The sequence below is a fragment of the Micropterus salmoides genome, unplaced genomic scaffold, assembly GCF_014851395.1.
Source record: "Micropterus salmoides isolate LMB-PRFRI ecotype aquatic unplaced genomic scaffold, ASM1485139v1 Ms_hic_scaffold_6, whole genome shotgun sequence".
NCBI classification, from domain to species: domain Eukaryota; kingdom Metazoa; phylum Chordata; class Actinopteri; order Centrarchiformes; family Centrarchidae; genus Micropterus; species Micropterus salmoides.
The window spans coordinates 19245378-19257421 of NW_024044348.1; the positions used below are offsets into that span (position 1 = coordinate 19245378).

General features: G+C 42.1%; 1 protein-coding gene across 2 annotated transcripts in view; it reads right to left on the minus strand.

Annotated features, from left to right (window-relative positions):
- Window positions 1-102: 102 nt before the first annotated feature.
- sbf2 (SET binding factor 2) overlaps window positions 103-12044 on the minus strand; it is a gene marked incomplete at its 3' end in the record, with an annotated part of 83726 nt that continues 71784 nt past the window's right edge. The window contains 12 exon segments of one of the 2 annotated variants that reach the window (XM_038701280.1): window positions 103-279; window positions 822-1000; window positions 2145-2219; window positions 4222-4305; window positions 5528-5668; window positions 5998-6194; window positions 6696-6897; window positions 6995-7128; window positions 7356-7531; window positions 8562-8689; window positions 9271-9466; window positions 11748-11821. In XM_038701280.1, the coding sequence (XP_038557208.1) occupies window positions 103-279; window positions 822-1000; window positions 2145-2219; window positions 4222-4305; window positions 5528-5668; window positions 5998-6194; window positions 6696-6897; window positions 6995-7128; window positions 7356-7531; window positions 8562-8689; window positions 9271-9466; window positions 11748-11821 (1763 nt within the window). 2 annotated transcript variants of the gene reach the window in all.

Below are 12044 nucleotides of genomic sequence, written 5' to 3' on the forward strand. Positions count from 1 at the left end.
CCGCCTGCTGGGTTGTTCTCACACACAGTTTTTTAGAGTCTGACTGGAGTCCCTGTGGCGCTGGTAAAATACAAAAACAGGGTTGTTTGTGTGTTTGTTCACCTGCAGGATCCATTCAGACTCCTCCAAGGCTTTGAGGAAGGAGTCCTCCGTGTCGGACGAGGTGGCACTGGGAGCGCAGGCTCTCAGCAGCTTTTTAAAAGAGGCTTTCGCCTGCCGCGTGTCTGCAAAGTCCACCGGCACCAGTTCGCAGTTCAAAGAGGAGTCCACTCTGAGGCCCTGCAAAAATAGAGAGAGAAATCCAACATGTCAAATTTCCACTCAGTACCAAAACTTCACCGAGGCGTCTTAACCCCTAAGCAACAGGGGTGCCCAAAATCTACATGATGTTTTGAGGCTGTACTTGGTGGTGTTGTATTGAATTATACTGAAAGGGGTTTTTAATAATTTGTCCAACTCGTTGACACATGCTGCGGTGGAAACACATTTACAGTATCACGTAAAATCAAAACATCACAAAGTATAGCCCCTGATGGAGAGGAAACTGAGTGGACTTCCTGTAGAAGTACTCCCACCGAACGTCTCACTGACTTAGTGTACGTAAGAATGTGTACTTCTAAGTTGAGTATACACTCAGTGCCTATAATGCAACACCATCACTAACCTAAATGCTTAAACAAATCAATCAACACCTTAGTGACAGTGACATTACAGGCATCATAAAAGTAGACTTTGTGGCAGAACAGTTGTTTTGGTTTGAATTAGATTGTGCACACCAATGTCCTCTTAGCCTCTCAGAGCAGCTTTCTTTTCATTCTCACCCTTAAGTGGGACTTTTCTCCGAAGACGTAGAGGGCAGCTTGCTGTTTCAGGAGCTGAGCCTGCAGACTGTTGCTACCTGCAGGGGGAGCCAGATCCTTCCCTGCTAGTCTGGCGCCCACATCTCCCGCTGGTTGGTGATGGCTGTGTCTGCTGCTGGAACGCAGGCTAGCCCACATGCCTGCAAACGCACAGATGCAAGCAAAAGTCACACACGCAGAAGCTGGCCTGTTCGAATGTCACTGATATACACATGCTGTCAAACAAACTAAGACTGAATGATAAACAACACAGGACATGCGGACTACGTTTACATGCACAGCAGTGCAACAGGGATTATGTAAAGACCTTCATTCTTTCAGTCCACCAACAAAGCAGTGTCCTCTGTGGATCGGATGTGTTGAGATATTAGAAGCAGAAGTTCTTGGAATTTCTTTGCAAGTCAACAAATGTAGAAACAAAAGCGATTTCCCTGAAAACCAGCATGCAATATCTTCGAAACAGCGTGTAACACTATCAGGAAGGACATGATTTTTCACAGTAAACACTTTCAGCCCTTTTGAGTTGCACCTGTGTGACTGTCAACTAATGTCAGCTTCTGCAACCAGGGCAGTTACATGAGAGCCTTTGACTAAATGGACCCACATTAAATTCAGAATATCTTTAAATCCTTTCGGGATCATGACGTTGAAGGCTATAGTGAAAGATTTAAAATCTGCTGGTAACACTTTTCACAGATACGGTCATTAGCAAAACTGTTCACACCTGACGCTACACTTGATTTCTAGATCAACATGACTGCTGTTTAAACCTGATATGACTCAGAGATAAACAGGCAATCAAAACACAAGCCATCACACACAACATTAGAGCTTGTATTTGACTTCATAACTTAATCCCTTTGAGTCACAGTTACAGAATAGTGCTTCATTATACTACAGGATCAGAGGGGCCTCATTTGTGTGATTCATGACTTGTCTGCCATGACAAACAGCTTCCTTTCCTCCCGAGTGTAGACTCGGCTCTTAACTGACCACAGCCAGCCCTGCTGAGCCAACACATTGACAATGGAAAAGGTCACATTAAAGCAGCCACTTTGGTTTGTGAAAAACCACAGTTCCCAGAAGAGCACTCACAAAGTCAGCCATGATTAGTACTATGCCTCACAAGGTCTTTCTAAGGGGTTTGCTGCGCAGTACAGAGTAGTACGTGACCTGATTAGTGAGCAGGTTAGAGAGAGAAAAAGGATGAGGCTTGGAGGATGTGTTAGCAAGATAAGGAAGCTTTAAGAGGACTAGCAGGGGAAAAAGACAGTTTGACTATACCTTGAGGTTGGATTCTTTCCTTACTGGCAGGTTTTTGGTTTGAGTGTGTGAATAGTTTATCTCTGTACTCAAGCACTGGGTGGTTGTTTATACAGGAGGTAGAGAGAGAAGATGACGGTCAGGGAGAGGGGCACGACAAAAATAAATCATGTCAACATACCCTACTAACCATTTCAGATCAGAGATACACAGTCATGCAAGTGAAGATTTACAGCTGAGGGTCAAAGATCGGACTGGTCCACATAAAGTGACAGAATGAAAAGATATCTTCTTTTTTCAAAATGATCAAGAGATGGATTGTCAAAGCATGCATGAGTATGTTTGTGTGTGGTTATGATTGATGGTGTGAAGACAAAGAGCCAGAGATACTTTTGTGCCAGTTTATCAGGCACAGATGTGTCTGTATCAAACAGGTGCACGAGACTGGAGCCACAATTTGTCAATGGTGTGTTCACACTGAAAGCGAATCCAGCGTTTCATGTGGCTTGATTACATACAAAGTCAATACAAAGATGCAAATTCATGCGAATTCGCTGCGGGAAGATGCGTTTATTGTGACATTCGCTGGTTCGCTTGAGTTCAAATTTTTCAACTTGAGTGAGAAATTCCCATGACACAATGTCACGAAAGCCTATCAGCGGTGAGATTGTCCAGACGTCACCAACGGCTTCAGGGAATTGGGGGAGTGACATACCGCTGGCCGACGGAGAGCTGCTAAACTTTGTGGAAGTGTTGAAGCTTTTGGACAAATAAACACCCGTAGTCTGTCTGGATTATGCTCTGACAATTACGCCGTTTACCTGCGGGGAGCTCAGAGTGAACTGCTTTTATTAAATGACCTTTTAACTTTGCTTTTTGGGATTACAACGTTGATTTATCTTCACTTGTGCTTCTCAGCAGCGAGCTTCCGTGCTTTTCCGGTTGTTCCACTGTTGTTGTTAGTGTCTGTTGGCACCCAGAGCTCTGTTGGACATCTATTTCATATTTCTATAAAAACCGGACAAAACTGGACATTACTTGGGAGAAAAGAAAGCAAGGAAGCTGAACTACCTAGTGCGTTCACAAAATGTGTGTCTGTAATGTTATTCCAGCCATCGTTGTACTTTATTGTGAACAAGTTAGCATAGCATAGCCCTGATCGATCAGAACTCCATTCAGAAAACAAACATTTTAGAAGCTATTGTCCTGCTGACTTGCTGACAAACCTGACAAAGCATGAATTCATACGTTTAACAAATCTGCATCATGTTGTAGTTATTTCGGCATCAGTTAGATTCGTTTATTGCAATTAAATCACAGCAAAATGTTTACTTTGAGTTCATACAGCTGTGGTAATCACAGGTTGTGTTTATTTGCGTTTTCGTGTTGTGCGTTAACGTTCAACAGTTGTCCAGTGTAAAAAACCAGCGCTAGGAAAGCGTAGCGAGGATTAAATTTGCGTTGTTTGTGAACACACCTTAACTGTATCCAAAATAATTAACTAAAACGTAACTAAAAAGCAATTCTTCGAAATAATTAATAATAATTAGAAATGAACACAATATGTATTATATTCTATTATTACTGGGTGTTGTGTTGTAAACTTGAATGTGAACTTGATGTTAAATCACTGTTAGCTTGTAACTTTATGACCTCAGTAATCAACGTCAAAATAATACAGGGTTCAGTTAAAGAAGTCCTTTCACCTTTGACCGTCATCTGATGACAGTGACTAACACCTTAGGCATGCACGGACACCATGTACAACATCTGGCTGAGACAAAACATTACTGATCGTTTCCTCGGACGTTTTCACACTCATGATGATGTGTCAGCTTAACAGTACATTAAGTGAGATTACATTCACAGTAATGTTCATTTGACATGAACACTGCAGATCACAATAGAGTTTATTTTTCACCATTGTGATTATCTAAAATGTGAGCAAAATGAACACATGCCCCTTGTAACCTTTCCCCAAAGTGACTGGATGATGCTTAAACACTCTGGACCTAATAGTTCTGTTGAGTTTTGTATTTCGCCTAACAGCAGGAAGATACATGACATGTAGGATAGGAAACAAGAGTACAACACTCACCTCCTCTGGTAAAGCTGTTTGAGAATGGGATGTCTAAATGGACAGGAGCCATCTTTGGCATCCTGGATGTCCTCCTGTCACTGCCTGAAGCCAAAACATTCACACAACACACAGGATGGTTACAACAAGTGTCCGATTAGGAGACAGGTTCAGGAAGGTATTAGTGCTAGCACCAAATCACAAACAAGTTGACAAATGTTCATGCTCAACATCTAGCAAAAACAACACTGGTTGCAATGATTAGTTATGTCTGTTGGCAGTGAACTCATTTTTATGTTGCAGAATTTAGCTAAATCCAATTTTCCCATTAACTGAGCGCTTTAAACACAAGATGCATGATGTTGAAATGTAGATAATTCGCCTTTTGTGTGTGTGCATGTATGTGAGCATCATGGACACAGCTTCAGTACAGTGCATGTGTATGTTGTCCAGTATGTTCAGGATACAGGCAGGAGGAGGTAAAGTCTGAGGAGATGGATGAGCTGGCCAGTGACCCCAGGTTGTCCTTTGATTCTTACATAACCTTTTATTGTACACATTTCCTTCCAAATTTTACCAAATATCAGATACAGTATTTCTCCCACAGTCTCTCTCTGTCAGACAACACACACACACACACACACACACACACACACACAAAGATAAGTAGGTGAAAAACAACCGCTGACCAATGCAAACACAAAAGGGAAGAGGAATGATTGCCAAATGACAAAAATAATTCTGAAGAATGCAAATCTGCAGTTTTTCTCTTTATCAGAAGGATTGAACTCTACGTGGCCTCTTGTCCCTTGCAAACAAATTAAATTTTTTCCCACAGCGGAGCCAAGGCTATCCCACAGTAAATTCAGGTCAGGTGGGAGCACGGGCAGTCAGGTGACGTAGCTTTGTTTGAGGGAACTAATGCCCAGAGTTTAGCCTCAAAGGCACAGCTTACTGACTCCCTGCAGACTCCACTAATCCAACACTCTTCTGCCCTGTTTGCTTTTGACACACCTTTCTCACGCCCAACCCCTTTAAAAAACACAGGAGTAACTGATTTTACATTGATGGCTGCATTCCATTTAGGTGTCCCAGTTTCAGAGCCCTGACACATGCAGGCTCACTGGTACTGCTTAGCGGGACACTTAAATGGAAGATCTAAAAAAAAAAATCATCAATCAATGTAACACTAGAATTTTGGTTCACATATAAAGGGTCAATGATTTTGAAATTTTCCCAGAGGGCAGATCAAAATAGGCAGGTAGAAGAGACAACTGTGGTATTTAGTCTCACCAAATAAATAAAAATGTTCACTGTTGCAGTGTACCTGGTGAAAGGCCTATGAGGGAGCGGTTGGACAGGGTGTTGTTTCCGTTCATTCTGTAGTAGATGGGGATGGAGTTGAGGATGGCTTGTAGGTACTTCTCTTGTTCAAGACTACTGGATGACTCTGAGGATGACGCAGGGGCTAAAGGCAGAACACAACACTTAATTTAGGCAGAAAATAATTACTTTTATTTGTATCATCCCTTTGAATCACAAGCCACATTTCAAGTGTTTTATAAGTAAGCTGTCAAAAGGTTTTTCCTTGGCTTTTTGTTTCAGGGAGCAAAGCTGCGCAGGTGGTAGAATCAATGTTAAAAGATGAACTTCAATGCTACAAACAAAAACACTGCAAGCTAGTTAGCTTCACTTAGCTCGCGGTGATCAGTTAGCTAAAGTAACACGTTAAAAGTAAAGACAGCTATGACAGCTGTGCCTATAAAGCAAAACCTCCGAGCTGCTGCGAATGCACACCTGTTGAGGATGGGTTCTGCGACTTGAACAATCCCACCACACTCTTGCCGTGGAAGCCTCCTGAGCGGAGCAGCACCGCTTTGGTACGGGGATGTTTCCAACACACAACGGGCAGACGGTTGTGTCTGTAGCAGCGGGCCACTTTGTGTAAACTGCTGTCTTGTACTGCCTGAGGAACCACCAACAGCCCCGGGTAACTGACAGAGAGAAAGAGAATAGAAATCTCAAACTCACAAGTACATTGACATTTACTCATTTGGCAGACGCTTTTATCCAAAGCGACTTACATTTGAGTAGTAATAGTAATGCCTACCATTATTAACTCACCAGCAAAGCTATGTGTGCATTCACAGAGATGCAGCTGAATAAATGGTCTCTTGCAGCAAAGATCTGAGTGGGATTATGTCTGTATTACTCACAGCATGTGTGTTTTTGTAGAACAGACTGACTCTGAATCCAGCCGTCTCAATTAACAAGTCAAACATCTGTCTGCCAGGTAAAGGAGGACTCCCCTCTGGCCTTTTGAGATACTGAGGCTTACAAAGCTTCCCGCTGCAAATCCTGGAAACTAATAAGCTCAGTGCTGCTGTACTGCAATTAGTAGAATCGGCATGGATCAGCAGGTTTCTGAACTGTCTTGAGGCACATGTAGAACAATTTATCTTTAAAAGCAGGTATCTAGCGTGAGAGGTGTGTACCTGCGGCAGAGGGAGTAGAGTCTGTTCACGGCTGTGATCCTGAACTGCTCGCCTGACTTGGAGCGAGATGAGCTGGCGGTGATGGTGCCCAGGCCCAGGCGCTGGTAGTCACGGAAACAGGACTGCTCCACTAGCTGCTCCATGGTGGACTTCTCTGATGCTCGCAAAGTGCTGCTGGGTGGCGGCTCACCATCGTCCGATACTGAAACACACACATGCACAGGTTGAAATCTTTCACATTTTCATCAGCCTTTTGTTCTCCCTCTGTCTCCACAGCAACCACGTGTCATTTCTCTCACTTGAAATGTCATCATCCTCATGCCAGGTCATTCTGCTGCCTCTGTCGCTCTTCTTCAGTGTGGTCTGGCTACCCCGGCCCATGGTGATCTTTCCGGCCCTCTTTGCTCCCTTGACAATAGTTTTGGACAGTGTTCTGCGAGGAGTACAGGGCAAGCGACGTAATTTAATGTGTGCAGTTTCAGCATCGAGGTGGGAGGATATTTCAACATTTCCAGAGAAGAAACAAACCGCTGAGACATGCCTTTATTTCCGCTAATATTTCAGATGGCAAAATCACTTCATCACAATTCAGTGATGTTTAGCAGATTAGCCAGTAACCAGTAAGTTGAGAGCTTGTTGCTGTAAAGCTGCACCACAAACCTGAAGCCAGTGTTCCTCTCTTTTTGCTTTGGAAGGATTAGCTGAGGTGCCGTTTGTCCTGCTGCAAAAGCAAAGGAGCTGTAGATGGACTGTGGGTAGCGGATCCTCTGGAGGTGCTTTCTGAAGATCTCCACCATCTCTGAGCTCACCTCCTCATCAAACGCCACCTTTATCAACTGTGAGAAATATTAGCGAAACTGCTGATTTAACGACACAAGCAACAGATCATATTTACACTGGATTCTAATTCCCAAGAGACATGTGTCAATGCCATCTTTAAAGGTCGGGAGCATCTCAGTGGGTCAGAGTTGTCTGTTTTTCACTGCTAAGATTCCTCTCTGTTTTGCATCAAAACATTTGCTGAAGTGTGCAAATCTGACCCCGAGATTGGTAAAACAGCCCACGTGAGGTTTCCTCAATGCATACCCCCACTCACACTCATCCAGTGAGTGTGGAAGCACAACAAAATTAATAGCTGGGGTTGGCAACGTTGGAGAACTAGCAAGAGAAAAAAGCTCACCCCCTCCCTTTAGGCTTCCCTCTAAAGCCACTCCGCCAAAACACATTTTTATGTGCAGGGAGTGCACGGGCAGGTCGGCAGGTAGGCCTGACAATTATTTAACTTGGACTGAATTACAGTCCTGCAACAGCCACACAGATACTGGATTATTTAAATTTCTGTGTTAGAGCATTTGATTTATTGATTGCTGTTGGGATTTACAGAGAATTTCAACAATATAACAAAAAAAGCTTCTGAAATAAATTGCCTACTCTAGCTTTAAGCGATGTCCACAGTGGCTAAGCGACCTACACTCCAAGACCACGGCAACTTTTATTATCTGTGTAAGTAAAAAGATAGGAATGAACCATAAAAACTTTTATAGCAGTACATCTAAAGACTAAAAACACATACTTGGCAGGAAATTGCTTTTCCTTTTGATTCTAAGAATCAAGCTCATATTATGAAACACAAGACAGCTTGTAAAAGATGTGCCACACTGATTGTTCATTATAACTTCAAATGTTACTGTTTATATATTAGTTTGAGCACTTTGTGAATCCTCTGGCAGCCCAGTGAGTTAACAAAGTTATTTATATTACAGTTAATATAATAATGTGAATTTAATATCTCAGAAACATCAATAACTTTAACTTGATGACTTGTGTGCATACTGCACTAACATGAGAGTGTGTTTCAGTGTTTACCTGAAATGATGCAGAGCGGAGCTGCAGGCCTTCCTGCATGTTCTGCTGCAGCTGGCTCTGGATGCTGATCTTCTTCTCTTTGGTCAGCGTGGACACTGGGAATGCTCTGATCACCGCCTGCTCCCCCACTGGACACATTCAGTAACAAAGATCAGTGTCACATTATTGAGATGACCGGTGCAGCATCTTACTAACACTACACACCACCTGCTAATAACTTCTGTTTAATTCTGCTTTATACTATTGTTAGATAGTTGACAATACAGAGGTGACAACAAATGAATGAAGAGAGAGATGGGGAATGAACATAATTTTAATAGTGTAGAAAGATCATCACAGTGGTGAGTATGGTTTACCAGGGTAAAGTCTGCTGCTTTATTAAATCATAATGAGAAGGCATTGTTACCTTGTTGTTGTAATTTATGATGATAACAGGATCATTCAACAGATTAGAAAATAATGTTTTGTTTGATTTGAGCAGAAAAAGATAGCATGCTTTAAATAAATGGACCGAATTATTAGTTTAAATAGTTTTTATTATGTGATGAGGTAACAACTTAAAATGCGCTGCTGTCCAAGAAAAAAGGCATTTTTTGTCAAAAGAACATAAACATACTTTTTAACGTTGATAATTTGCGAACACATATAAAAAGTGAATTTTCATTTAATTGAGACCTAAAAGCTAGTGTTGCTGTGGTTCAGTATTTACCCAGAGGATCATGGGGGATGCCTTTGAAAATGATGCGGTATGTGGTGAGAAACAGGGCTCCCTCTGCTGGCAGGATGTGTGGGCCCCCCAGGAGGCCTCCAGTGGCCTCCTCCCTGCCGTCAGGGTCCAAAAGAACCCGCAACCCCTCTGACACAAGCTCCTCTCCAGGAAGCAGTGCTGGACGCAGAATCTTAGGCTGATGGGGAAAAAAACATAATAACACGTTATACCCAGGGACTGAAGCATAAGCACAAACTGTATCTGTCTATGAACACGTCTGAGCTTCAATTTAGACATTTTTCACTGCCAGTAACTTAAGAAACTCAAAATGAGAGACTCAGAAAAAACATTTGTGTCAGTGAATCAGATTTTTAAAATCATCATAATGTTAAATCACAGCACCACATGCCCTTGTTGGGACCTATTTGAGCTTCACATGGACATCGCCATTAAAAAACACACATCGTGCAGGAACACTAAGCATTAAATAGCATTCAAAAAAAAGAAAAACTTGCCAACAAAAATAAATCTGTACTCCCCGTAGAGCCCAATTTACCATTTCAACCCCCAATCATCTGTTTTTCAAGTAAGAACTCTTCTGTTTATCCAATGTATTTGTTATAGAGTAACAATTGGTTTTCACTTTATGTTTTTCTAAATTTAAACATATGGACACTGACTGACATGATGCTCTTTAACTTGTAGAATAAGGCTTATTAAACAATTTGTCGATTCCTATCAGTTTTTTTTTTCCCCCAGTGGGGCGGACTCAAACTCACATATGTGAAAGAAACTATAATGCATTACAGATTTTATTTTTAATGCTGCATATATTATTCTGCTTACTCAATCAATCATTTTAGGATGAAAACCCATATGTAACAAAAGGTAGTAGAATCAGTTTAAAAGTAGCTGTTTGTGTGACATTACTGTGAGCAATCAAGTTAAGAGGTTCAGTTTAAAACAGTAAAAATCTTGTATATGCAGCACGTTTCCTATTCTGCATGGGTTTGGAATCAGTTTCTGTACACTTTCAAAGAAGAAGTTAACGGCGCTTCTTAAGAAAGAAGAAGAGAAAACACATAGTGGGTCCCTCATATGATATGCACTACTAGAGTGTTGACCGCATTTCGGTGTTTTCTCAACAAAACACTTATGAACAAAATTTTTCTACTGCATGAACTGAAATAAACACGTCTGCACCCTGTGTTGCTTCGGCTCCTTCTGGCCTCCAAAGCCAGAAGAGAAACACTCAGTTGTTCCACTGTCACAAATACGCACGAGGAGGGACATTAGATCATTCACAGCATTTCCCATTAAGGCCATAGCCAACCTGGGGGAGTGGAGGTCTGGCCAGGAGATAATAAGAACTTCTTGAATCCGTCCTTGAATAGACAGCGAGACTGAGAAGAGAGTCCCTCAGCACCTCATTACTGCTGCAAGCTCAGCTTCTTATTAGAGCTGCACCTTAAATGCCTTCATTGTTTTTCTTCCGATGTTATTGCTACCAATACTACTGCTATTCCAACTTGTCACGAATCTAGAGCACATGTTGTTTACACACTTTAGTATTTTTTTGGCATGCTGCTAGCTACTAGATGTCCAGGATGGAAGCTTTGTCCAGCACATAAACGTGTGAGAAGTTAGCCACAAGGTACAGCAGACAGACTGCTCACCACGGTCTCCAGGTTGCTCCCAAGGCAGTACTGGCATGGTGTTTGTCTGTGTGAATGAGTGTGTGTAAGAGTATGAGTGTTTGCAAGAGGAATTACCAAGAACTGGCAGAAATACAGCAGGGTCCAAAAAACCAATTGGTAAATCTAAGAAGTATGATAAGGACCTAAACACATTGGACGAGATTGGTACTAAACTAAGAGTGAGGATACTGGATACTGTGCTTAAAATAAGTATATTGTAGCAGAGGTTCAAAGTGGGAGGCAGGCCTGCCCAGGGGGGCTCCAAACTGTTTCAGGGGAGGCTTGGTGAATGGAAGTAAAAAAAGATCGTGCTTTTTCCAAGCTTTGTCTGAGGGAAGGCAAACAGTCTCAGACTTTGAAAACCTCTGGTATATAGTATTATGACATTTAATTCTGGATGCTTCTCTTGATGTCGCTTCAGAGCTAGGCCTGTTGCCACAAAATCTCTGAACAAGGGTTTCTTTCATCATCGACTTGTTCCAGAAGTTTAAAATCCATATTCCTAAATCTATTTTATCTAGCACTTGTTATTAATAAAAATGTACAAGCTAACAACAAAAAATTATTTGTTAGCAGTACAAAAACTACAGCTCCCACACATGAGTGTTTTTAGGTATATTAAACGGCACTGTAACCATCATCCTCCATTCACTTTGACCCTCTACACAAAATATTTCTGAGCAAGTTTAGATTTACAAAAAGGCTAACCCTGCCATATTATTGCACATAGACTGCATGTACAGCTTAAGCTCCAGCAGCCAGGTGTAGAGCGACACTCACCTTCTGAATGGGAGGTAACCTCCTGCTCTCCCTGTGAACTGCCTCTAGAGCCTCCATCTGCATAGCCACGATGCCTACGGGTCACAAGTTGGGGTCAGTTACCATATGTGCGCACACACAAGTGCACGAACAGCTAGTACTGAAAAACACATGTACGACCACATGCTCTTAAAACCAGGAGAGTGTATTTACAGATTTTAAGGCCATTTAACATGTCAGGAGTTAATCAGCTCAGAGGCCCCCGCTGCTGTTGGCTTGAGCTGAGAACACACACATCCAAGGGTTACTCTGTATAAG